At 44.1% G+C, this 27689-nt stretch overlaps 1 protein-coding gene across 3 annotated transcripts in view; it reads left to right on the forward strand.

The window, feature by feature from the left end:
- ARFGEF2 (ARF guanine nucleotide exchange factor 2) overlaps window positions 1-27689 on the forward strand; it is an 85171-nt gene that overhangs the window by 1194 nt on the left and 56288 nt on the right. For 2 of the 3 annotated variants that reach the window (XM_069496286.1, XM_069496287.1), the window contains exons 2-6: window positions 13989-14019; window positions 14651-14774; window positions 22643-22789; window positions 23762-23941; window positions 24297-24531. In XM_069496286.1, coding sequence (XP_069352387.1) covers window positions 13989-14019; window positions 14651-14774; window positions 22643-22789; window positions 23762-23941; window positions 24297-24531 — 717 coding nt within the window. The remainder of the gene's footprint in view (window positions 1-13988; window positions 14020-14650; window positions 14775-22642; window positions 22790-23761; window positions 23942-24296; window positions 24532-27689) is intronic. The other variant, XM_069496288.1, reaches the window with a different exon arrangement.

Genomic DNA, 27689 nt, shown 5'->3' on the forward strand with positions numbered 1-27689 from the left:
AGACAAAATAACTTAGAAAATAAATAAGGTATTTTTGAATATTAATAAATACTGTTGTGAAAATAAAAGAGCAAGATGTGATAAAGAGGGCCTGGGGACGGCTTTAGATAGGGTGGTCAGGAAAGTAATCCTTTCTGAGGAGGTAACATTTGAGCCCAGTACTGAAAAGCAAGAAGTATTCACCACGTGGAATTTTGGAAGCGAGTACTGGGTGGGTAGGATCAGTACATTTGGCCAGAGCTGTCTTTAAGCTAATTCACTACCCCTTTGGTTTGGAATCTGTAAAAAGACTAGTTTTCCCTAACAAATTGAGTAAATGGAAAGGTTGATTTTATGTCACAGAATTTGAGATTGCCGTCACCTGTCTCTATTTGGTGTAAGGTATAGAGCAGTATTCTTCTCTTGGGACATAGAAATTGGCTTAAGAACTTTGCACTTCCCTAGGAAGAAGGTCCATGGTTTTCATCAGATTCTCAGAAGGGTCTGAGACTTCCTCAGGGATCAACTATTGATACAGAGGTTGTTGTTGCCTAGACAATCTGGAAACACTTGCTCCTGATCCTGTGAAATTCAGGATCAATGGAAGGAATTTACTGAGATTTAGATTTTTAAAGCTTTTCTATTCCAATAACCAAGGCTACCTGTGGAGTATTATCAGGAATGTGGGATAATCACTACAAAGCAGTCTGTTAGTTAGGCAAGAGCCTGGTATTTATAACCCAACATTGAAATCTGCCCAGACTCTTATCTTTTCGATATCACTTTAAGAATATTGTGGAAGTTTCAAAATAGTTATTTGGAAGAAAAGTTTTCATTTTTCCCTTTAGAAAACTTCTTAACATAAAATTTCCACCAAATTGTATATCACAGTGTTGGGACCGACTTATAAAATTTTCACCTGGGCCAGGCGCAGTGGCTTACACCTGAATCGTCGCACTTCAGGAGGCTGAGGCAGGAGATCACTTGAGGTCAGGAGTTCAAAACCAGCTTGAGCAACATAGCAAGACCCTGTCTCTACAAAAAATAGAAAAAATTAGCTGGGTGTGGTGACACGCTCCTGTAGTCCCAGCTACTTGGGAGGCTGAGCCAGGAGGATCACTTGAGCTCAGGAGTTGGAGGTTGCAGTGAGCTATGATCATGCCACTGCCCTCAGGCCTGGGCAACAAAGCGATACCCTGTCTCAAAAAAAAAAAAAAGAAAAATATTTGCTTTCATCTGGACCAGAAAGGCTATAACATTGAGAGCTTATTAGATACTTTTGGATCATGTCTTTGTTCAGAAGTTCGGATTTGTACAACCCAAGTTGCAGAATGTATGTTTTAAGTGTTTTAGTAGTGAATTTTAAGAAATGGCATAGATAAGAAGTAATTTGACTACAGACTGTATGAATAGCAGATTGGAGTGGTGGCTTACCATTAATTATGAGCTATCACTCCAGTAGCATAATAAGAACCATCTTAAGGGAATCTATGCATAGTGTTAAGTAGCTGCCTTTTTTAAGAAAGTAATTGTGTGTTATTGCTGTTAAATAGAAGTGACTGCTTTAACTTAGAAAGAGAAAACATAGCAAAGTATCTGGTGATATTTCACTCTGCATCTCAGGGCCCAGTCTTGTGTCCAGTAGTCTCACTGAAGAAGAGAAGTTTGGAAAAATGGCTGAAAGGAGCCCATGCGTAAGTAATGCTATGTGGTTAGTGCCTTAGAGATTACCATGTGTAGATTGTCATTAATTGTGATAAGAGGAAATGTAAATGGCTGCTCAAAGTTGAAATGCTTGAGAGAGAACACTTACAGGAAACAGCTTTTGTGATATGATTCCACCACTTGTAGCATATCTCGGGAGGGGATCAGGGCTGCAGGGGCTGAATAGTACAGATGCTAAGAGCTAGGAGCATGTCTTGTGTGACTCAAGACTTCCTGGGTTCAAATCCCCTGGCTTCCACTTGCTACTTGGTACCTTCCACTTGGGCAGGTTACTTAATCTTATACCTTCCTTATAGGGTTATTATAAAGGTTAAGTTAGTTGACATGTACAAAGAACTTGGGGAGCAGTAGGTTCTCAGTAAATGCTTGTGGCTATTGTTATTTATTTTTATTATTGTAAGTTGTGATAAACCACAGATACTATTAATATAACTGCTCTGAGTTGATGTTCTTAACCTTAGTTGGTTCCTCACTCAGGAATAACTTACTTCTCTATTTGGCTCGTAGATGCAGTAAGTAAGAATGTAATTACATGAGTGAAAGGCTGTGTTTATTGGAGTGTGAACTTGCCAAACTCAGTGAAGACAGGGGTTGTCCCTCGTAAAACAGTGGTAATCATGATGGAACAGGTTTACAGTAATCGCAGTGAATTATCTGCACTAAATACCAAATACATACATAGGGACTGCCTAGTTAGGGGGTAGTGTGCTCCAACATTTATCTGGAGAAATCAAGAGAGCCTTTGAGAGTATTCATCACCCCAAGGACATTGTTGCTCTTTACCTTGTTAAATGAATTAAATACTCAGCCTTTCAGCTCTCGGTTGGAGAATGTAATTATATTCTTACAACCTCCCTTTTATAGTTGTGTTATTTAAGACTCATCTTCTCCCATGATGTCTCTTTATATTTCTGGCTGGGTGTGGTGGCTCATGCCAGAAGTCCCAGCTACTTGAGAGGCTGAGGCAGGATTGCCTAAACCCAGGAGTTCAAGGGTGCAGTGAGCTATGAGATCATACCACTGCACTCTAGTCTGTGACAGAAACCATACCTCTTTTAAAAAATTATATTTCTACTCTTAAACTATATGAAATTTGAAGGCTTGACAAGATAATTCCAAGTGTTTTAAAATTGGGTATGGTGGCTCATGCCTGTAATCCCAGCATTTTTGGAGGCTAAGGCAGGAGGCTGAGGTGAGAGGAGCGCTTGAGGCCGAGAGTTTGAGACCAGCCTGACTAACATAGTTAGACCCTGTCTCTACAAAAAATTTTTAAAAATTAGCCGGACATGTAGTCCTAGCTACTTGGGAGATGGAGGTGGCAGGATTGCTTGAGGCCAGGATTTCTAGGTTACAGTGAGTTATGATTGCATCACTGCAGTCTAGCCTGGGTGACCGGAAGACCCTGTCTCCAAGAAATAAATGAATAAAATAAAATTGGGTACAGAAAAATTTGTCTATAATTTAACTGAATTGTTCTAACAATCCTCTTTTCATATATTATACATATGTTAAGAGATGCAGATTCTTAATAATTTAATACACACAAAAATACTAAGTAATGGCTAAGTGCTCTGTAATTGCTAGCTGTCATTATTCTCAGTCGTTATCAAGAAAATATAAAAAGAATAGTAAACTTTTTTTATGTGAAATTGAGTGACTTTTTAAAATCACATGTGTTATATCTGTATGATACCTGCCATGTACCAAGCATTTCTGAGCTCCAGGCATGGTGCCATGTGGTTCCCATGCAGTTTAGTTCTCACTCTTATGCCCACTGCGGCCCAGAGAATTGAGTTGGCCAGTAAGTGACAGAGCCAGGACACAGGCAGTCTAGCTCCGGAGTCCAAGATCTTAACTGTTAACTACCATGCTTTATTGCCTTTCCATATGAAAGTTCTTGAACATAAAATATTCAACGTAGTCTTTAAAACAGTCATTATACTGCAGTGAAGTTTCAGTAAAGAGACTGTATTTTGAGATATATTTGAAAGCCTCTAATCAAAAAGATCACAGCTTTTTTCTTCAGCTTTTTACCACTAAATATGTCCTCGGTTTAATTTAGGGACTAATGGAGAGAAAGAAATGAGGCCGAAGCGCTGGTTTCACTTCAGCTTCATTTGAGTTATTAAGTTTTCCTGATTTATGATAGCTCTTCATCAACAGTAAGCTCCCTCTTATTCTGGAGTTGTGACTTGTAAGTGAAGTCTGTCTTTGGGTACAGCAGGCAATGGGAAACCAAGGCCAAGAGAGCAGCTTGCCCACATCTGCACAGCCAGGTGGGCGCTCAGTACCTGTTCTATCCTAACATACAGATCATAGAATCCATTCTTAGATTTGCTACTCTGACTGTTTAATATATGGGATTAGAGACATGTGGGTCATTGGTGACCTCCACTTAAGCTGTTTTGGTGGCATAATGGAAGTGAAAGCCAGACTGGCGTGGGTTGAGGCATGAGTAGGTGATGAAGAAACAGACAGTGAACATGGACAACTTCTTCCCAAAGTTTGGTTGTGTCGTAAAGAGGAGGAGGGAGATGTGGATCATGGGAGTTAAAAAGTTAAAAGTTAAAAAGACTTTAACTTGTTTAAAGTCATTGGGAAGGGATCCAGTTAAGGACATATATTCATAAATCTTAGTTGTATTAATATGTGCGTAAAACATTCAACATTTATATATACCCATATGATATATGGTAACTTGATTTGAGTAATAACAGGACTCCGGACCCTGGCAGATTACTTTTGGTTGAAAAGCTTTATGAGGATTCTTCAGGAGGATGTCTGCTGTTGAAAAAAGCGGCATCTAAAAATAGAATTGTTGATTATTGAAAAGCGTTTATATATATTGGGTTGGTGGAAAATTTATCAAGAGTTGAGTTTGAAACTTTGCTTGTTGATAGTCCTATGATTCTTCTTTGATCCTCAGTTTCTAGAGCTGATAAAGGTGGTAATACCTGTGTCGAAGGATGATTGTGAAGGTGAAGTGAACTAATGTAGGAGGTAACTGGCACAGTACCTGGCAGCTAACAGATGACCTGCTAAAATTCAGGGGCATTGGTGTTACCATCTTTAAAGGAGAAGGAACTAAATAGTTGCCTTTCTCTGCCTCCCCTATTAGTTGGTTTATGGACCTTTTTGCAAGTCTCTGACATGTCAGTGCGGGTGAAGCAGTGGTTGGATGAATGAATTTAGAGCTCTGTCCTGTACTTGTAAACCTCAGGGGAGACTCTGAAAGCAGTGCTAGGGAAAACAGTAAGCCCATTCTTCATGGAAAAGAGCGAACTTGTGAAAATGTGTACTTAATCAGCAAGAACATGGAGTGTCCTATATAAATAGCTCAGAGCTGTGTTTAGTTCTCGCCATTTTCACCAGACTTAGGGGGCCTGCCAGGAAAATACTTGACTTTCTTTCCAGCAAGATTATCTTAGAAAAAATAGTTTTTTACCCTTGCTGATTCATTCCTGGAACCTTGCTGTAAGAGACTTGTTTTTGTTTACTGTCTTGGGTATAAATAAGTCTTTTAGCTTAGTATTTTAATAGGTGTTAATAGCTTTTGGGGGAGAACAGCCTTTTTGTGCTAGGATATAAAATTCTTAAATTTTCCCTCAGTCCTAGGAAGTAGTCAGTCCATATTTGTTGTTGTGAGTATAGTCCTTTTATCTGTTGACTAAACCAGGCTGGCGTTCATTCAGAAGACAGTTATATGGGTGTCACACCTGGTGTCATGATGCAAAGGGAACAAAACGAACAGGGACCCTGTTCTGATGGAGTTTGCAGGCTAATGGGGGAGATGGGCATTGTTCATATGATCGTGTCCTCTGGGTCATACCAACAACCTGAGAAGTCCTAACGGAGGGAAACCTGGTCCTGGAGGGAAACCTGGTCCTGCACGGGCATTGAACAAAGGCGTGAGGGAAGACTTCAGGGAGTCTTGAGGGCTGCATGATGAGTAAGAATTAAGCAGATTGGAGTGGGAGGCATTTCAGCAGAGGGAACAGCCTGAGCAAAGGCCCTGTGGCAGAGAGGAATGCTACTGTTGAAGAAGCTGAAAGAGGCCAGTGTGTGGTTGGAATGTGGTAAATGAGGGGAAGAGTGTTTGGGGATGAGGTCAGAGAGGTGGGCCAGGACCCCAACATTCAGGACCAGGAGTTCTTGGTGAGGAGCTTGATTTTTTAGGTCAAAAGCAGTGGGATGACACTGAAGAGTATTAAACAAGGAGGAAGGTGACAGGATGACCAGGCGTGTATTTTGGAAAGATCACTTGGGCCACTATGTTCAGAACATCTTAGAGGAAGACTAGAAGGATTGCCCAGACACCACTGAAGAAGCAGCGTCTTAGTCAGTTTTATGTTGCTGTAACAGGATGCTACAGCCTGGGTAATTTATAAAGGAAAGAAGTTTATTTGGCTTACAGTTTTGGAGGCTGGGAAGTCCAAGAGTATGGCACCGGCGTGTGGCAAGGGTCATCCCATGGCATAAGTGTGAGAGACAGAGGAAATGGGGCTGAACTTATCCTTTTATCAGGAGCCTGCAATAATGGCATTAATCTATTCCTGAAGGCTGGGTATGGTGGCTCACGCCTGTAATCCTAGCACTTTAGGAGGCTGAGGTGGGAGGATTGCTTGAACTCAGGAGTTCAAGACCAGCCTGAGCAAGAGTGAGACTCCATCTCTACTAAACATAGAAAAATTAACTGGGCATTGTGGCACGTGCCTGTAGTCTGAGCTACTCGGGAGGCTGAGGCAGGAGGATCGCCTGAGCCCCGGAGTTTGAAGTTGCATTGAGCTATGGTGATGACACTGCATTCTAGGCCAGGGGACCCCCCTGCCCCACCAAAAAAAAAACTATTCTTGAGGGTCGAGCCCTCATAACCTAATCACCTCTTAAAGGTCCCACCTCTTAATACTGTCACAGTGGCAATTATATTGTAACATAAGTTTTGGCAGGGACATTCAAACTATGGCAGGCAGTTACCCTCGTCCAGGTGAGAGATGTTGGTGGCCTGGACTAGAGTGGTGACAACAGAAATAGAGTAAAACCTGGTTAGAAGGTGGTGAAGCCAACAAAACCTGGAGTGGGTAAGAACATGAGAAAGAGTGGATTGATTAGCCTGACTCTCCAATTTCTGACTGGCCCAACTGGATGGATAATGGTGCTGTTCTTTAAGATGGGAGTATGGGAAGAGAACCACATGGTGGGCACAGGAGGCAGGGAGGAGGTTGATCTGAGTTGGGACTTGAATGTGTGGAGTTTGATCTGCCTTTGAGCATCCAGTTGGACAGGAAGCGGCTGGATATATGAGCCTGATGTTCATAAGAGAGGCCCGGGCTGGAGATAGAAATTTGGAGTCATCAGGGTCTAGGTGGGAATTGAAGGCCTACTGGGACAGTATGCAGAGAGGGAGAGGCGGGGGGCCTGGGCCTGGCTGGGCAAAGGAGGTCGAGTCTGCAGAGGAAATACAGCAGAGATGGGCAAAAAGCTGAATGGAGGTGAGGAAAGTATGTGGTTGTTAAACCAGAAGTAGACAAAATTTCAAGGGGTGGGAGACAGGGGTGGCCAGTAATGTCCAGTGCAGGGAGGTGAAGTCCAATGAAGACTAGGAAAATGCCCATCAAATTTAGAGACACGTGGGTCACTGGTGGCCTTAGCCGGAGCTGTGGTGGTGGCGTGAGGCAGGTGAAAGCCAGACTGGCGTGGGTCGAGGCACGAGTGGGAGGTGAGGAAACAGACAGTGAGCATGGACAACTCTTTCCCAGAGTTCGGCTGTGTGTGAAGAGGAGGAGGGAGATGTGGATCTTGGAAGTTTTTTGTTGTGTTTTTTTCCTTTTTTAAGGTGGAAGAGACTTGAACTTGTTTAAATGTCACTAGGAAGGGAGCCAGTTGAGGGGGAGATTAAATAATGCAAGAAAGAGAAAGGTCATTTTTCATTTTTTCAACAAATAGTGAGCGATGACTACTCTGTGCCGAAGAAGTCTAGGTGCTGGGGATTCAACAGTGAGCAGCAGCGCCAGCGTCCCTGCTGTCACAGAGCTCTACTGGGGAAGACAGGGAATAGATGAGCTGATGCATAAAATGTCAAGGGTGATAAATACTGTGAAGGAAAACTAGAAAAATGAATCAGAGTAAAGTGGAAACACAAAGCGGGTAAGGAGGTACAGGTTGACAAGGCGAGCGGGGGTGGCAGTTCTAGGTGGTGAGGGAGGGCCTGTCTGCAGAGGTGACACCTGAGCAGCAACCTGAAGGACATGAGGGCGGGAGCCACACAGATGTCTGAGGGAGGGTGGGCACTCCTGGCAGCAGGAATAGCAAGTGCAAAGGCCCCGAGACAGAAACGTATTTGGTGTGTTGGCGCAACAGGTAGACCAGGGCAGGGTGGCAGAAGGTGAGAGCGAAGGGCCAGATCATACTGAGGCTTGGAGGCCAAAGTCAAGTTTTTAATTTACACAAGGTGAGATGGAAAGGTGCTGGAGAGTTCTGAGCAAAGGAGTGGTGTCCTCTGATTTCTATCTTGAGAGAGTCCTTCTGCACAGTGAGACCAGTCAGAGGCTGTTGTGCTGGTCCAGGCCGGGGAGGATGGTGGTCGGGCCTGGCGTAGGATGGTGGCCTAGTGTGGTCAGAAGTGATCAGATTCGAGACAGTACAGATAGTAGTTCTCGAGAAGGCGGGTAGGGCGGGAGACTGCAGAGGTGGAAGGATTGGACACCGACCCCCTTGTAGCAGAAGAGAGCCAAGGCTGGGTGCAGAAAGAGGTCGGGTTGTAGGTTTGCTGACCGGAAGTTGAGAGAGTCTCCTTGTGTTCGCTTCTAGTTTCTGGGTGAAGTGGAAGGCTGCTCCACAGGCTGTGAGTAAAGAGGACGGTGACGGAAGGGCGGTGCCCAGGAGGCAGATGGGCTGTTTGAGGAGAACATAAAAGGTACAGGAGTGAGAGAAGATGGGGTTAGCTGGCAGTATTAGGGTTCCACTTGCGGTTATGGCTTTATAGATCTACCAACCTGCCCTGTTGTCAGAGTCTGGTTAGGTGGAGACCGGTCAAAAGGAGCTGGCAGCACAATCTAAGTTTGGGGTTTTGCCAGAAATTAAGACTAAAGGTCAGAGAGAGTCAAGGCTGTTGGTTGCCTGTCATTCTGATAACAGTCTTGCTAATGGCACCTACCCTGGAAAATGAAGACAAAGGAAAGCTAACAGGTTGGCCAAGTCAAGGTCTGCCAAGCCAAAGAAAGGTCCTGCTGGGAGCAGTTGAGTAGGTCAGCTGGAAGGAGAGAAGGTGTGGACAGAGATCAGGAAGGAGCTGGATGTGCCACAGTTCCACACGGGACGAGATTCAGGGTAACCAGCTGCAGCAGGCTGGCTCCGAGTGGAGGAGGAGGTGACTGGAGGGGACCTGAAGGAAGCAGGGGCAGCGCTGGTTTGCAGGGGAGGGAGGAGTATGGCGGATAGATGTCTGCGGGCAGGCCGAGGTGTGCAGGGCTCCTTTGGCATGTGGGGGCACTGACCACTGGGGGATTGTTGGGCAGTGTTGGGTTGGAGTTGGTGATGGTCATTGCTGGACTCACCTTGGGAGTGGAAGGGAGAATGAGCTGGTGCCAGAGGTGCTGATGAGCGGGAGAGAAGCCACACCCAGGAAGGATTTCCCAGGAGGGCAGTGTGGCTGCTTTTCAGCTATAGCCGCCCCGCCCAGGCTCCCTCCTTTCCAGCCTGTTCATTTATTGCCTGTAAAGATACCGAGCCATAAAGTGGGGCAGGCGTGCCCCACCACATGCCCGTCTCCCTGCAGCATCCTCCTCCCTCTCCTCCTCTTTGGGTGGTTCTGGAGTGCTGGCTCTGGAGCAGGCTGCCTGGGCCTGAATCCCAGCTGCATGGTAGCACTGCCTGGCTGCTACCGTGGGCAGGTGACATAACCTTTCTGTGCTCAGATTCCTCACCTGTAAAACAATTCTGGATGATTAGAGTGTTCTTGCCTCCCTGGGTTGTGGGGAGGACTGAGTGAGTACTTGCCACTAGTAAGCAATCAGTGAGTGTCAGCTGCTGCTAATATTGTTATTACTGACTCCTGTTTCAAGATAGAGCAAGAGAACTGACATTTATTGGCCACCTGCTTTGTGCCAGCCACTATCATTAATCTAACAAGACCTTTTTTGTGAGATTGTCAAAGGAATTATCTGGCCAGGCACAGTGGCTCATGTCTGTAATCCCAGCACTTTGAGAGGCTGAGGCAGGAAGACTGCTTGAGCCCAGGAGTTTGAGACCATCCTGGGCAACATAGTGTCTCTACAAAAATGTTTAAAAATCAGCCAGGCATGGTGGCATGCACCTATAGTCCTAGCTATTTGGGAGGCTGAGGCAGGAGGATGGCTGGAGCCCGGGAGTTGGAGGTTACAATGAGCTATGGTCGGGCCACTGCACACCAGCCTTGGCAACAGAGTGAGACTTTGTCTCAAAAAAAAAAAGAAAATTATCTGCATCCAAGTGCCTAGTTACAGTCTCTGGAATGTATGGGGCTGCCTTTTATCATCTTCATTATTTAGTGTAGATTCAGGGAAGTTTCGTAACCCACCTGGCACCATTCAGCTAATAGATGTCCATGCCAGGCCTTGAACCCAGCTCTACCTGAACCTCATACCTGTTTCTTTTCTCTCCACCACACCAGCCTGTGCCATCTTGTCTGTGAGGCCCCCTCCCACAAATTTATTCTCTGTTACTATTGTTCCCTCCTTTTAATGAAAACAAAAATTGCGTTATCCAAATCTATCTAGAACCCAACTATTAGGTAAGGCCGTATGAAACTGTTACCATTTCAACACGTCCAGCCTGTAAAAACGGTATCGTGTGCTTCAGCCTGGTCCTTCTTTCCACCTGCGCAGCTTCTGCCTGGTCCAGGCCCCCATTGTTGCCAGCCTGGGTTGTTAGCAGTAGCCTCCTGATTGATTTCCCTGCTTCTGTCCCTGTCACCCTCCTCTTTATTCTCAAAGCTGCAACCAGAGTGATCCGTGCAAAGGAAGGTCAGATCGGGCCACCCTGTCCCTGCGTGTCTATGGGCCTCCTCGTATCTGTTACAAAGGGGGCTGTATCGTCTGGGCCTCTACTGTGCCCAGTAGAGGGGATTTTGAAGATTGTTTTTTCCGCAGCAAAGAGTAGTTCAGAAAGTGCAACAATTCCTAACATCTTGTGGGAATACTTAAGGATGAATTGAGAAAACTAAGGAAAATCTGTGAACACGGGATTTGCCACCGCAGTTTCTTGGACTTCTGCAGCTGTTCTCCCAGTAGAGTGGTGAGTTCCCCTTTCCTGCTCGCAGTGGGGGGCTGCGCTCTTCGGTCACTGTGCCCTGCGCCGCTGCTGCTGTGGGTCACACTGGCCCTTCTCCGTGCCATTTGAAAACCAGGGTGTGCCTTTGCTGCGGTCGTGCTGGGGCTGGCCAGAAAGGAGGATTAGGGTCTTGTTTCTTTATCTGTAAGATTTATGTCGGAGTTTGGCCCTGAACTCTCGTCCTCTGGCTGCTTAGTTGCTCTTTGCTCTTTGGCTGAGCAACATTTAGCTTCTGCAAACTTCATATTTTGTTCTCATAGCACTGGTCATGGTCTTTTATTTTTATTTTTTTAAGAGACAGGGTCTCTATCACCCAGGCTGGAGTGTAGTGACACCGTCATAGCTCACCGCAGCCTTGAACACCTGGGCTCAAGCGATCCTTCTGCCTCAGCTGCCCGAGTAGCTGGGACTACAGGTGCATACCACCACACTTGGCTCATTTATTTGATTTTTTTATGGAGATGGGGTCTCTCTGTGTTGCCCAGGCTAGTCTCAAACTCCTGGGCTCAAGCAGTCCTCCCACCTCGACCTCCCAAAGCTGTGGGATTACAGACATGAGCAACCGTGCCTGGCCTATAGTACTTAAAACCACTTTTATCCCCTGCAGTTACTTTTCTGCAGCGAGTGAAGCACTCTCTCCTTGGTTCCTCTCTGTCCCTTAAAGCAAAGGTTGCAAACTGGTAGTGTCAGGGCCAGGGAAAGCCTGCACACTGGTCTTATTTGAACCGTGATTTTTTTTTTAAATAGTTGAAGTTGCTTTTGAATTGCAATTGGAGCTTTCACTTAAAATCTGGATTTTGATCTCTGGAAAAATCAAACAACTGACACCTCTGTGCTTAGGATCTCTAGAGGCTCCAGCCAGCTGGGGCTGAGGAGCTGCTGCACCCTTTACCCTATTGGTTAGAGAGGGGGCCCTCCCTGTCCCGAAGGTCTTATGCCCACAATGTTTCTCCTTGATGTTTCCTGCCTGGTCTCCATAGGCCTTTGTAATTGATGTAGCCTCTGCATTTGGTTTTATTACCCGCTGTGCCTCAGTGAGTAGATGTCCTGGTGATTGATTCATTGACTGGTGAGTTTGCACCAGTGGCATTCCACAACAGATTGTTTTAGAGTCCGGAGGCCAGTACGGACTCTAGCAAAGGCCTGTTTGCTTCAGATACACTTTAGCATTTAAACTTCACTGTAACAAGGTAACCATGATTGGAAGGAAACCTTACATTTGAGTTTGGGCAGCAGTGCCCCTCTGGCATGTCACAAGATCTTGCCATCCAAGCAGAGCCTTGGTGTTAGGGGTATAGATTCTGAAAGCTGACAGCTTTGGCCACCAGCCTCATGGGCTGGATCTCCTCAGCTACTTCCACAGCCTGGTGGGCCTGTGCTAGAGGCAGCCAGAGCTCCTCCCTTAGAGGATTCTTATCCCTGAGGCGCAGGATCCATGCCACGTAGCTGTCTGTAACAGACCCTGTGTGTCACAGACCTTACGGTCCCTGAGCGTAATGCTTGGTATTAGTCATCTGGCTACTAGTCTCTCCTGTTTCCTTAGGTGTGTAATAAGCAGACATTGAAAGACCAGCCTGAAGGTTAGAAATTAATTGCTACCTTTAGAGAGTCAGTTACTTGGTTCTCACCTTCTGAAGTTCAGTCTAACATACAGTTGACAAAGAAAAGGAAATTTGTAACCTCCAGAACTGTGTATTGCAGTTGCTGGGATAACTAATGCCATATCTAAGCCATTGGATCTCAAGAGATTGTGTAAAGGAGGCTGGCCTGTTGGAGATGATCTGAATACATGACATTCAGGACAGACCTTCCCTTGCCTGTTTTGATAATACGTGGTGCCTGTGGGCCGAAAATGTAGGAATATGTTTGACTCCGTGGTTTGAGGGGGAGCTCTGTGTATTTAGACAGGGCGTTCTCTTGTTTCAATGCCACAAAACCTTGCTCTTCTGGAAGTAAGAGTATTTGTGAGATTATGATTTCTGAATAATGATACAATAACCCTGACTGTGTAGTTGTATCCTCCATGGTAAAGATTTTGAAATTAATTTTAATTTGTAAACATGTCATGTGCCTTAGCACAACAGCATGAGTATACTTAATGCCACTGAACTGTACACTTAAAAATGGTTACAATGGTAAATTATAGGTTATATACGTTTTATTTTACCACAATTGCTTTAAAAAACTTTTGCTAAAAAAATCGTCATCCCATTACTTAGACAACTTCCAACATTTTATTTGGTTCAATATTTTGTTACATTTGTTTGTAGTCTTCTATGCATGTATTTACACAGTTGAGATGTTTATATTACCATGATACTGTGTTAACTAGTGATCACTGACATACATTCAGCAGAGTAGGGAAATAAGTAGAATGTGGGCTGTAGAGCTAAAAAGCCTGGGTTCAAATTCTGGTTCCGCAGTTCTTGATGTGTAACAGCAGGTGAGCTACTTAACCTTCCTGTGCCTTGGTTTTTTCATCAAAAGCATTGGTTCTCATCAGAGGCAGTTTTGCTCAGGGGATGCTTGGCAGTGCCTAGAGACATTTTTGGTTTTCAGGTCCGTGGTGGGGGTTGGGGGTGCTACTGGCATCCAGTGGGTGGAGGCCAGGGGTGGTGCTAACCATTCTGCAACACACAGGACAGCCCCGTAACAGAATTACCCAGCCCCAAGTGTCAGTAGTGCCAAGGTTGAAAACCCTGCTCTAAGATGGAGACGATAATAGTACATGCCTCATAGGATTGGTATAAGGATTAAATGAGTTAAAGCATGTACTTAGAATAATGCCCAGCACGTAGTCTCTACCATGAAAGTGTTATTATTGCTGTTATAATTACTTCTTTCACTTCATATCAGCATTTTTGTATTTAAACATTTCATAAACATTCTTTTCAATGGTTTCCAAATATCTTTCAGCAAAGTTTTCTTTTACATAAATGTTGCATGCTCCTAATGTGCTTTTCCTTCTTCCCCACCAGATGAGATCAAAGCAGAAATAGAGAAGCAGAGGTAAGCTATGGCACTTACTCCTTGCTGAGGTACAGCATGAAGGGACTAGGGTAGTGGCCGTGGAAATGCCCTTTTCTGCATGTGTTCTCATTTTTCCAATCCTCACACTCTCTGGGCACATGGTGGAATTCTGTGTGTGTTTTCACCGAGGCTAGGCTAACTGTGATAACAGGTTACCACCTCAATACCTGCCTAGTTGGAGGAAAGGGTAAAGATCAAGGTAATGCTGTCGTACCTTTTCTTGACAGAAGCAGCAAAGTCTGTGGTATGACGTGCTTCCTTAGGCACGAGGACAGCTCGCTCCATAACCGGCTGCTCCTGACCGTCACAGTAAGGAAGCCAGTTAGTCACATTTCAGAAATACAGCTCTGGCATGGCTGCCACCGGAACTCGGTCCAAGATGCTATTCCACACAATAACCAGAGACCGTGCTTTCTGCATGTAGCACTTCAGTGGTTTTTTCCTAATGTGTGTGTTTAACTTTTTAATATCTGGCCTCAAGATACAGTTTGCAGGCACGTTTGATTAGATGGTTGCAAGTGGAATGGGAAGTTAGAGTAAGGTGCAGGAAAAGCAAGCTTTTTTTTTTTTTTTCATTTCCCCTCTCAGCCCTCTCTTGCTTTTTTCCTAGGCTTGGCGCAGCTGCACCACCAAAGGCAAACTTCATTGAAGCTGACAAGTATTTCCTTCCATTTGAGCTAGCTTGTCAATCCAAGTCTCCACGAGTGGTCAGCACGTCCCTCGACTGCTTGCAGGTACCGTGTTTAAATGTGGTGGTATAAAGGGGCTTCTCCCCAACCCACAGGCAACCGTTACACAGAGCTGTGCTAGTTATTGCTCTGGTACTCAGAATGTTCTCGGAGGTGATGGAGAAAGGAGCAGTTCAACTCTGTTGTTTTCATTGTAGAGATCCGGGGTCTTGCTATGTTGCCCAGGCTGCCCTCGAGCTACTGACCTCAAGTGATCCTTCTGCCTTAGTCTTCCGAGTAGCTGGGATTACAGGCACATGCTGCCATGCCTGGCCAGTTCAACTTATCCTTTCCAGAGATCTCATGAGGGAGGGAAGAGAGAGGGGTCTGAGCTCCTTAGATAAAACAAGAATTTGTTTCCCTAGGAATATTTTATTTGTTGATTTCACTTATATATGTTTTTCTAAAGAAACCTTTAGCATTAATTGGAGTATTTGTTTTTCGGCTTTTTCTCTTAGAAGGGAAGTAAGCCAGTGGGATAGTTAGAGTATTTGACACATATGGGCACATAAAGCACTTTTATGCAGCCTCTTTCTTGATGGCGTTAAAACTGATAATATTAAATAGAGAAATAGATATAGTGGAATTTGTAGCAGTTATGTTTTATAAAGTCACTATGAACACTGAATTAACAAATACTGAACTTTGGTTCCTAGAGGAAATAGGGAGTTCAATTCCCTTGAGCCTCTAGTCTTGGTGTATTTCTGTTTAAAGGTGCTTTATCTAATATATATTATTGATGCATTAGCATTGAACTCACAGCCAAAAGCACTGTAGCACATGCCTGAACAAAGTAATTTCTCCTTAGGGCGCATCACTACCTCTTGCTCTTAGGAACACTAGAAAACACTTCAGCACACACTCGGGGCGGGGAGAGGGGGTGCATTTTAAACTGCAAAATCACCAACAAAAAAGACAAAAATTCGAAAAACACAACACTAAACACACTGCTAAAAAGACACCTGTTTGCATTAGAACTGAGACAAGGCAGAGTGTCACCTTGTTTGACCTCAGATAGGAACATGAACGTCAAGTGATTCAGAATTTTCACTGCTCTGTGCATGTCCAAAAATGACCACAAAAGCTCCATAAGTATTGATTTGGGGCTTATAAGTAAAAAAATTTTAGTGAGTAGGTACATTTGCAAATGTAGAATCTGCAAATAATGTGGACCAGCTGTATTTAGAGCCACAAATAACTTTGTTATAAAATTATCTTCTGAGGAAGAAGCAGAAGTAGAGAAGTTAAGATGATTTGTCCAGAAATATATAGGTAACGAGAGACAGAAAGAGAACTACAACTTGGATTTCTTAATTCCTAGTCCAGCATTCTTGTACTTTTTCTCAAGGCCTACTCCTGAGGTTTCTGATTACCTCCAAGAACATTTATTCTTTTTTGTTTGAGACAGAGCCTTGCTCTGTCTCCCTGGCTAGAGTGCAGTGGCGTCATCATAGCTCACTGCAATCTTCAACTCCTGGGCTCAAGCGATCCTCCTGCTCAGCCTCCCAGAGTGTTAGGATTGCAGGAGTGAGCCACCACTCCTGGCCCAAGAACATTTATTCTTGACCTCAGTGGGCAACCCACATCAATGAAAAACGTTTAATAAATTTTAAAAATAACATTGAAGAGATCCACATTTAGCAGTACTTTCTAGAACAGGAGTGGTGAATAGATTCTATATTATGGTTGCTTAGGGAACTGTGTGGAAAATGTTTCTTGACAAAGAGTGCTGTGATTGATTCGTTATGTCTACCGAGGCACAGGGCTGCAAAGTGGCAGTGGTCATGCCACATTTTTGGCGTCTAGTCTAATATTTATTAATCTGTCTTCTTTGATATGTAGACATGAGAATAGGTGGCAGTTTCTTCACAGAAGCAACTCTTCCAAATGAAAAACCATTTTGTCATTCAATATAATTCTGTACAGATTGTCCTATGTAAAATATATAATGAGCCAAGAATTCTTAAATGGCAGGCTCCAGTCCTACTTCTAAAATATTTTTGCTGTGAATGTTTCTGAGGAAATTTGGCAAAAGTTTAATTTTAGTTGTTTTCTCCCCATGTCCATGTTTAGTTTGGAAGCCAGTGCTGGCTGTTAACATTATTGGTGTCCTAAGAACAGTGGCTACCGTGTATTGAGCTCTTAGCCTGGGGTGGGCCTAAGTGCTTCATCCAGTTTACCGTGTTTAATCTTCTCGGCAGCCCTCTGAGGTACTTGCTCTTGTTCTCATTTTGGAATCAAGGAAACTGAGGCTTAGAGAACAAAGTGACCAGCCCGATCCAAGGTCTCTTGCCAGAAAGTGATGAAATTGGATGGGTAGCTAGCTAACACTTACTCACCCCATGACTATCTTATTAAGCAGAGTCATTAGCTTTGGCCAATGAGCCAAATCTGGCCTGCCATCTGCTTTTGTAAATAAAGTTTTATTGGAACATAGCCGTCTTAGTTTTCTGTAACAGAATACCATAGATTGAGTGGCTTAAATAACAGGCATTTATTTCTTACTGTTTTGGAGGCTGGGGAGTCCAAAAACAAAGTACTGGTTAATTCAGTTCTTGGTGAAGGCCTCTTTCTGGCTTGCAGATGGCTGGTTCTCACTGTTTCCTCACACGTTGGAGAGGGAGAGCTACCTTTCTGGTCTCTTCCTATAGGGCACTAATCCCATCATGGGAACCCTAACCTCATGACCTCATCTAAACCTAATTATTGGCCAGTTGTGGTGGCTCGCACCTGTAATCCTGGCACTCTGGGAGGTGGGAGGATTGCTTGAGCTCAAGAGTTCGAGACCAGCCTGAGAAACAATGAGAACCTGTCTCTACTAAAAATAGAAAAATTAGCTGGGCATGGTGGCATGCGCCTGTAGTCCCAGCTACTCGGGAGGCTGAGGCAGGAGGATCGCTTGAGCCCAGGAGTTTGAGGTTGCTATGAGCTAGGCTGATGACATGGCACTCTAGCCGGGCAACAGAGCAGGACTCTGTCTCAAAAAAACAAAACAAAACAAAACCTAATTATCTTTCAAGGGCCCAACCTCCTAATACCATCACATTGGGGGTTGGGTACGACACAAATTCTCAATTCATAGCAACAGCCATGTGCATTTGTTTGTGTATTATCTGTGGCTACTTTCCTGTTACTATGGCTGGGTTGAGTAGCAGCAGTGGAGAGCATATGACCCACAAAGCCTAAATATTTAGTATGTGGTCCTTTATAGAAAAAGGTGGCTGACCCCTGCTCTTAACTATCACCCTGTAGCTCTGGCCTCTTTCATGACAGAAATGGTCTGTTTCTGGGCCTTCTTGTATGTGTAAGTATGATTTCAAATGGAAATGTTGACATCCTGCTTTACTTGTTCACTGTGAGTCCTGGAGCTTATGGTAGATGATTCTCTCTCTTTTTAGAATAGAAGTTCTCTGGAATTTAATAGGTACACCAAGATTTTTTACACTAGTATACCAAATGCAAGATGGGTCATTCTTTTTATGGCATTGAAGGTGGCTGGGTGCTTCCTGGTCTGACAAATGGAAAAAATGCAACTCCCTTTGGTGGCTGCCCTTGCCAAGCCCATTTGGCTTTTCCCAGTATGGGTGAGGTAACTTCTGTCTTGGAAATGGAAGGCCACTGTCTAGGGGTAAAACTTGGTTTTGGCAGAATTAAAGCCAGCTGCAGACACATCCACATTGTGTCCTGTCATTTCTTGAGCTTGAAAGGTGATAGGGGGTGGCAGAGGTGTCTCTGGATTTGGTTTGCCACGAGCACAGTTGGCTCAGGTTCACCCTCCCCTCAGGGAGAGGCCTGGAGACCCCCTGCTGCTTGTTCAGTCAATGATAAAGATTCTCTGCCTTCCTCTCCTCCTGCCATTGGGCTGCCACACAAGGCCAGGGCTCTGAGTAAGAAGGACTAGGGTCAGTCTTATGTAAGCTAGTAAGTGGTCGCTAAGTTTTTCTGGTCATGTATCAATAATAAAAAAAAAATTTTAAGTATATTCTTATATTCATATTTCTTCAATTTAAAATTATATACATGTACTAGTATTACTAAACTGTATATATTTACTAGCCTTAAAAATATATACATTCTAAAACATGCAAAAATAGAACTTTTAAAAGGACAAGATAAAAAATAGACAGACATAGAATTCTAATATTTTCTTCTTAAACCCAATGGAGGCCATAACATGGGAAACCATTGGTCTAAGCTGTCCTATTCATACCACAGGTTATCTTTTAGCTCTTACTTCCAGAAAACTTTATATTTTTAATTCACATTTAAAAATCAATTTGTAATTACATGTATTGTCTATGGCTATGTTCTCTGTTAAAAAGTTTTTAGAACTTTACTGATAAGGCTGAAGTCTGTTGGGATACCAGCCCCAAACCCAGTTGCCTGTTTAAGTGTGTAATTTTCTTTCGTCTCTTTTCTTTTTCAAATCGTATCACTTGTACAAATTTATCTGCAGCTTTCATTCAACAATGTTTTTAGCTCTAGGTCGGGTGCAGTGACTCATACCTCTACTCCCAGCAATTCGGGAGTCTAAGGCGGGAGGATCACTTAACATTAGGAGGATCACTTGAGGCCAGGAGTTTGAGACTAGCCTGGGCAACATAGTGAGACCTTGTTTCTACACAAAAATAAAAAATTAGCCGGCCACAGTGGAATGCCCCCTGTAGTCTTAGCTACTCAGGAGGCTGAGGCAGGAGAATTGCTTGAGCCCCCCGAATTCTTTGAGGCTGTAGTGAGTTGTGATCATGCCACTGCACTCCAGCCTAGGGCAACAGAGTGAGACCCTGTCTCAATATAAAAAATTTTTTAAAAATCTATTAATAGTTATATTTCTACATGCAGATCTAGCACATTTCTTTTGACTGATATATGTTGTGCCGTTTTATTTATCCATCTCCTATAGAGAGGCATTTATACACAGGATTACAGGGAACGTCCCTGGGCAAACTTCTTGGACACGTGCCTCAGTTTCTCTGGTTCAGGGGTGACTCTTTGGATTCTTACCACTGGGGCAAAAGAAATGGAACTAACTTCAGAAGAGATCAGTGAGTTGGAATACTTAATTTGTACCAGATATATTCATCCATATGGGTGAGTCAAGTTGGAATAGAGCTTACTGACTCCAACTTCTGTTTGCTACTAAGTGTGTCCAATTTTGCACCAAGAAACTGACCACATAGCATGTTCCCTTGTGCATTGGGTCTAGTGAAGGCATGCTACAGTGTATTTTCCTCATCTTCCCCTCTGTGCCAGAATGTCCCTGTGCAAGCCCCCTTGGACACATGTATCAGTGGGCCAGCTGCCCAAAGGCCTCCCTCCTCTGTCCTTCCCAGCCCCTCACTGTATCTGCAAGCAATAAGGCGTCTACCTGGGGGAGAGGAGAAGGAGATGGGAAGGTGTCTATAAATCACCTATGGGTCCCAGTCAGGACTTTTGGCTTTGGTGCATCTCCCTGGAGAATATAAACCCTGAGAAAAACAATCACATCTACCTTATTATTGTATCTCTGCTACCAAGAACAGCGTCTTGCACAGAGAAGGATGAGAAAGCAGAACCAGAAAGACCCACAGGACACAGGAACTCTGCTTTCTTCTGGCCCTGTCTCACGGCACAGGCAAAGGAGGGAAATCATACTTGAAACCCTTTGAGCTGTGAAGGGTAATGTGTCCTTCAGGGAGTCTATGGAGGGGAGAATACTTCCCATCCTTTTTCATACTTTAATTAAGCATCTGATAATTCAGCTCCATCTTTGCTTTGCATCAGTATTGGCTTCTACAGAGACTGCTTTTCAACATTCACATTTTAGGAGTTCCTGGACCGTGCCTCTCACTACCCAGTGCTCAAAACAGGCTTGAGTCCATTAGGAGTAAGAGTAAGCGGTGTCAGAAACCAGAGCTCATTCTCCAGGTGGCTGGCCCTGCCCTCCTAGGAAGGGTGCATCCAAAGCAGCTGTGAGAGGGGTGAGGCAGAGGGCATCTGGACTTGCCGTTCACACTCTGCACCCCCCATCTGGAGCTGCAGGGACTCGCCTTGAGCAGCAGAGTGTGTTCACGCCTCTCTTCTGCTCATCCAGTCACTCGATCCAGCAGTATCGCATTTCTACTCTCAGCCGCTCTCACTCCATTTTTCTTTCTGCTTATTGAATGGCAACACTTTCGTAGCCAACGAAAAGGAAAGGCCATTGACAAACAGCATCTGGCCTCTGCAGGGGTGGCCAGTCCTCCTCTGCAGCGGTGATGGCCCTGGAGATAACCTCAGGAGCATGAGTCCACGTTGTGTGGATAGAGGCAAGAATGGGACTTGCCAGAAGCTAAAAACGATAAGGAACAAAAATGCATTTTTAGGAGTCTTACCAAGTCGCTGGAAGCAGAGAGTGCCTTAGAGTTCATGTATGCACATGCCAGATGAGTGGTTCCAGTGGTTCTTTTATCTGGTTGACCGTCAAAATAACCTGGATAGCTTGGAGAAAAATGCTGATTCCTGGGCTCTGCCCTGTAAGTTCTGGTTCAGTAGGTCAGGGTTGAGGTCCAGGAATCTGTATTTCTGGTGAGCTCCCTCAGGTGATTCTGAACTTCAGCCAGGCTTGGGAATCATCCTGCCACTACCCTTTGGGGTCCCTTCTAGCTCTCAGATTCTCCACACTGAAATCTAGGTGTTGAGTGAGGTGACACAGGCAGGTGGCCTCTGAGAAGGTGGCCCTGTCCAAACCAATTTCTTTTTTTTTTTTTTTTTTTTTTTTTTTTTTGAGACAGAGTCTCACTCTGTTGCCCAGGCTAGAGTGAGTGCCATGGCGTCAGCCTAGCTCACAGCAACCTCAAACTCCTGAGCTCAAGGGATCCTCCTGTCTCAGCCTCCCGAGTAGTTGGGACTACAGGCATGCACCACCATGCCCAGCTAATTTTTTTTTAATATATATATTTTTAGCTGTCCATATAATTTTTTTCTATTTTTAGTAGAGATGGGGTCTCGCTCTTGCTCAGGCTGGTCTCGAACTCCTGAGCTCAAACGATCCGCCCACCTCGGCCTCCCAGAGTGCTAGGATTACAGGCGTGAGCCACCGCGTCCGGCCCCAAACCAATTTCTAACCTGTCAGAGGGGGCCTGGCCTAAGCAGCCACTTGGGTGACACATAGTTTGATGGCATAGGTACAGGATCCAGTGGCTGTTGTTTAATTTTTGTAATAAAAAATATGCTTACTGATTCAACATTGAAAAAGAATGAAAAGATTTACTGCAAAGTGTCTAGTCTCGCCCCTGCCCACAGTTACTGAGTTCTCCCCTCAAGCAAAACATGTTATCACTTGTTTCTTAGGTATCTTTCTGTTTAAAGAAAAAAAAATATGTGTGCATGTACGTAAATAATTTTTACAGCTTTTTTGAAATATAATTAACATATATACAATTCATTTGTTTAAAGTATACAATTTGGTGAATTTTAGTTCATTGGGAGAATTAGATTAACCATTCATCATAATCAAATTTTCAGACCATTTTTATCTCCTCACTAACAGTCAACTCCCCATGTCTCCCTACCCCCAGCTCTAGACAAACACTGATCTGGTTCCTGTGTCTGGTATGTACAACTTTTAATCCCATAGTATTCTGGACAGATGGCTTTGTACTGGGGAGTGCTCTGCGCCTTGTCTTCTTCATCGGACACGGTATCACCGCTGCAGGGACCTTCTGCTGTCAGGAGACAGGACGAAGGCCGCACTCACAGTGGTTGAGCCTGCCTGGCTCTTGGGGAGCAGGAGGATCTGTAGGAACTGGAAGTTACAAGCCATGATCACAGACGGTCTTTTGCGCTGTGGGCTGCCATGGTGGCCTCAGTCCCAGCCTGGCAGAAACTGTAATCTCTATTCTTTATCTGTTTAGAAACTCATCGCTTACGGGCACATCACCGGCAATGCCCCTGACAGCGGAGCCCCAGGGAAGCGGCTGATCGACAGGATTGTTGAAACCATTTGCAATTGTTTTCAGGGCCCGCAGACCGATGAAGGGGTTCAATTACAAATTATTAAGGTATTTCTGTTTGTTTGCTTGATCTGGTTTTTAAATTAGAAAGCAAGTCCCCTTTGGGAATTTGGATTTCTAATTTACCATGTGTTAGTTGTCTCAGCTGGTGCTAAACTGGAACAGAAAAATTTAAGCATCACTTAGATCTTTTGTTAGGTGTCAGAATTTATTAGTGTGTACTGAGACTAGAAGAGTGGAACCAGGTGTGTTTTCAGAGTAAGTAGTTCCACTAATAAGAATGTAAATTGCTTGTGAATTAAATCAACTTGAAATCCTCTGGTCTTTCCCCTTGAAATTCTGGATTCCCAGTCTGAGATTTCTCAGCAGGTCTTCGTTGATACTCTTATCACCAACTTGCCTCTGTCCCCTTCTTCCCCTATTTCATTTCCCTGTTCCATTTCTGCTGCCAGGAATGGTTTGGCATGGGATGGTGCCATCTGCTTGTCTGAGAACAGGATCGGGATGGGTGTAGCCAAAGTTCCAAATCTTAAGTCCTGAATATATTAGCTTTAGGAGAAGGCTCCATGTTAACTGTACCTTTCTTAAAGCTCTCTTGAAAACCCACTAGGGAATTGGGAAACTGACCGCCCATGGAAACATGTATTTTGTGATTAACATGGGCAAGATCAAGTGGAGCGTTTTTCCTCTTGAGAGAAGCATCTATTTTTCATTCTAGGTTTTTCAATCATTATTAACATTCCAAAGTTTGGCTTTTTAAAAAGTGAGCCAGTAGAAAACCTCCTTCGATACAACTTAATTGTTTCAAATAATTAGGATTTTATGAAGTTGTTAATTGTTTTAAACTCACTGTAGGGAGTTGGCTCTTGCTGCTAATCATCCTGTTTAGTTTGCAGAGCTATCTTTATTTTTAAAAAATGAAAAAAAAAAAAAAAAGAACCCTCTGGAAAAGTCTGGCTGTGGGAGGGCAGGAGGGTGGTGAGTGTCCCTGATGGCGAAGGTTTCCAATTTCTGTTTTAGGCTCTTCTGACCGCAGTGACTTCCCCACACATTGAAATTCATGAAGGCACTATCCTGCAGACAGTGAGGACATGTTACAATATCTATTTGGCCAGCAAAAATCTCATCAATCAAACCACTGCCAAGGCTACCCTTACTCAGATGCTCAACGTCATTTTCACCCGCATGGAAAACCAAGTGGTGAGTGACAGCACTTACCAGCCACTGGGGGCATGACATCACCACCGTCTTGTTCTCTTTCATGTGTGACCTCGGTACCTGTGAAGATTGACTAGGGTTTTAAAGTTTACCCCTCCTTCCTGTGACTTCTTTGTACTGTGCTTTTGTTCTTGCTTTAAAAATCAGAGAGAGAATCTTGCATGAATTTTGAAATTTGCATTCAGAATTTGCTTTGAGTTTGTCAAAGGAACTTATTTCCTTTTAAACTTTTGATCCTTCTGGCTGGAAATTTTTAGAGCAATAGGCTGGCATAATTTTTGTTCTTACCAAAATACCAGGACCGCTTAGATAGGATCCCTTTTTCATTGCCTTTTAGTTGCAGGAGGCCAGAGAATTGGAAAAAACAGTCCAGTCGAAACCCCAGTCCCCTGTGATCCAAGCTGCAGCAGTATCCCCAAAGTTCAGTCGTTTGAAGCAGAGCCAGGCACAAAGCAAACCGACAACTCCTGAAAAACCAGATTTAACCAACGGTGAACATGCCAAGAGTGATTCTGGAAAAGTGAGCTCAGAAAATGGAGATGCACCCAGAGAAAGAGGCCCGTCACTATCAGGTATGGCCTGGTGCGATGCAGCTGCGCCTGTCCAGGTATGAGAGGGAATCGTTGTGTGTGAGGGGCAGATGCAGGAGGTGTTTCGTAACATCTGGAGGAAACCTCTGAGAGCAGCTTGTCTATTTCTGGGCCTTCCCCTTGACTTCCCCTTTGCTTTTCTCTTAGGGAACAAAACCAGTGAGGCATGAGGTCTAATGTCCCATTGTCAGCTGTGCAGTTTTCTCTAAGTCGTTCCTGGGTTGTGTCTAGCTGCTACTTCTTCATGTCAGCCTCAGTGCAGTGGGTTCAGTTTGGGGCACTTATCTCCCGGTAGTTAATTGATTGGGTAATTAGTCATTTAATGTCATCCAGAGGAGGACAAGGGCCTCAGTTGTCATTACACACTGATTTCCATGCCTTGCCTTTCCTTGCCCTGCCTGGTGCCAGGCAGTTAGGAGCCACATCTGTGGAAGGAGCTAGAAGGTGGGTGAGTGGGTAGTTGGATGGACAGATAGTTTTGTTTTCTTTCTAGTGACCAAGTACATCACTTGTTTCTGTTGGCTTTTTTAAATGAAAGAATGTCCCTCACCTGATTATAGTCTTAAATGCACTATTAGGCAAGAAATCTTGAATTGAGTTGTCAAAAGATTATTTCTGAGCATTTGCATCTCTCCTTAGAAAATTTGTGTGAATTGGATTCTTATTTTTTCAGAAATTTACCTTTCCCAAGTGATTCTGTCCAATAATTCTTCACTCAAGCTGGTTGTTCTACGCAAAATATCTGATCTGTCTTTATAGTTGATCCTGTATCTTCAGCCACATTGCTGAGAATGATTTCTGTTGATAGTATGGCCCCTACTAGAATGCACATATTTGAGCAGCTTTTATTCCTTTATAATTTACCAGGCTGCTTGGCCTACATGGGAGCAGACCAAGTGTTATTGCTGGAATGTTGTTTTGTATCCGTTTACTCAAGGAAAGCAGGACAGAGAAAGTTGCCACCAAGAGTGGTGTTTGTTTCAGGGTGAGCATGGCATTGCCATCTACTCCTGCTGTCATGTTTTTTAAGGGCGGTGCTCAGGAACTCCCAGCAACTCCTCAAGTCAAGGACCAGGCTTTTACTGTAACCCTTATCAAGCTGTGGTCAGTCAATAAATATTAATATTTAAACACATTTGTAGTAAGCCTAGCTGGGCAGATACAAAACCCAAGTCTCTCTGAGCTGCATTAAAATGGCTCCACTCTGGCCCATTTTCTGTACAGTGGCCACAGTAATCTCTTAAAGGTATGAATTAGATCATGACCCGCCCCTACTCAAACCCCTTTAGTAATTCCCCATCCATCCCATTCAGAGTGAAATCCATGCCCACCCCACCCCCATGGTTAGCAAGACCCTTGTGACCTGGCCCCTGCTCACTTTTCTGTCCCCTTCTTACACCTCTCTCCCCCTTGTTTGCTACACAGTACATAGGTGCTATTTCTGGTGATTGAAGGGCCATGCTTGGTCCTGCCTCAGTGCCTTTGCACTTACTGCCCCTTCCCTGCTCCCAACCCCCTTTATCTTCAGGTCTCTCAGTTCAGACTGAGAGAAGCTTCCCTGATCACTCTGTGAGGCTCCCATCACGTCTGTTCCATCATCTTTTATTTTCTTCATAGCACTTATCAATACCTGAAATCACTAAAGGGTTTTTGTTCACTTGTTCCCAGCCTGAGGCCTAGGCTGCCCTATTTACCACCATACCCTCGACACCTGGAATAGTACTTGGCACACACAGCAGACATTCAGTAAATACATTTTTTGAATGAATGGAGAAAAACATGATTTCTGGAATATGCTTTTTCAAAAACACAGTAACTTGGAGTTCTGCTCTAACAAAGAGAGAATAATTGCCATTAGTATATTGCTGTGGATTTTATTGAGAGTACTTGGTACACCCCTTGAGGCTTTCCCAGGAACATGGGAATCAGATTGCCTGCAAGAAGCAAACCCCAAACCTGCTAACAGTGGGTCAGAATGGAGGTGCACCATCGCCTTTCAGAAGAGCACATGGGCTGGCTAAGTGGCTTGTGCCCATACATAGTCCCAGCTGCTCAGGAGGCTAAGGCAAGATGATCACCTGAGGCCAGGAGTCTTGTTGCCCCAGGCTGGAGTACAATGGCTTAATCATAGCTCACTGCACCCTTGGACTCCTGGGATCAAGTGTCCTCCTGTCTCAGCCTTCTGAGTAGCTAGGAGTACATGCCACCATGCCTGGCTAATTTTTAAATTTTTGTAGAGACAGGATCTCACTATGTTACCCAGGCTGGCCTCGAACTCCTGGCCTCAAGCGATCCTCCTGCCTTGGCCTCCCGAAGTGCTGGGATTACAGGCATGAGCCATGGCACCTGGCCAACTTTTTTTTTTTTTTTTTAAATAAGTAGAAGGAGCACACTCAAAAATGATAGTTAAAAGTTTAATATAGTAAATACATAAACCAGTAACATAGTTGTTTACTAGCATTATCAGATGTTGTGTACTGTATGTAATTGTATGTGCTGTGCTTTTATATAGTTTGGCAGCACAGTAAGTTTGTTTACACCAGCATCACCACAACACGTGAGTAATACACTGCTCCGTGAAGACCTCACCAGGCAATAGGAGGTTTTCATCTTCATTGTGACCTTATGGGACCACCAGTGTATATATGCAGTTCATCGTTGACCAAAATGTTGTTGTGCAATGCACAACTATATATGTAATATCTAAAATATATAGTAAGTGGAGCATCAATATGGCAAAAATTATGAAGGTATGAGAATGACTAAAGTTTGGGTAACACTGATCTAGTCTTAAATCATTGTTTTTGGATGAAGAAGTGAGTTTAGAAGATTGTGACCATGGTTGGAGTTTTCTAATTTCAAGTTCTTTTTTGCCCTCTAAGAAAATCATGTAGCATCAGTATTTCCCACATAAATTGACTGAGCCATTTAGATAATTACAGTGTTGTTAAGTGCTCCATGGAAGTGAAAATACTTAATGCTCTCACGCATAAAAATAGTGGCTGCGTTGAAAATCCTCATTAATGCAGAGTTAAAAGGGTTATCTGGGTTTTGTTTATTTAAGATGATGGCCTTTCTGATCAATGTAATGTTTTGTAAATCAGTAATACGTACTTCTGAGAGTCTAGTCAAGAGCTGTT

This window comes from Eulemur rufifrons, chromosome 20 (assembly GCF_041146395.1).
Source record: "Eulemur rufifrons isolate Redbay chromosome 20, OSU_ERuf_1, whole genome shotgun sequence".
In the NCBI taxonomy this organism is placed as follows: domain Eukaryota; kingdom Metazoa; phylum Chordata; class Mammalia; order Primates; family Lemuridae; genus Eulemur; species Eulemur rufifrons.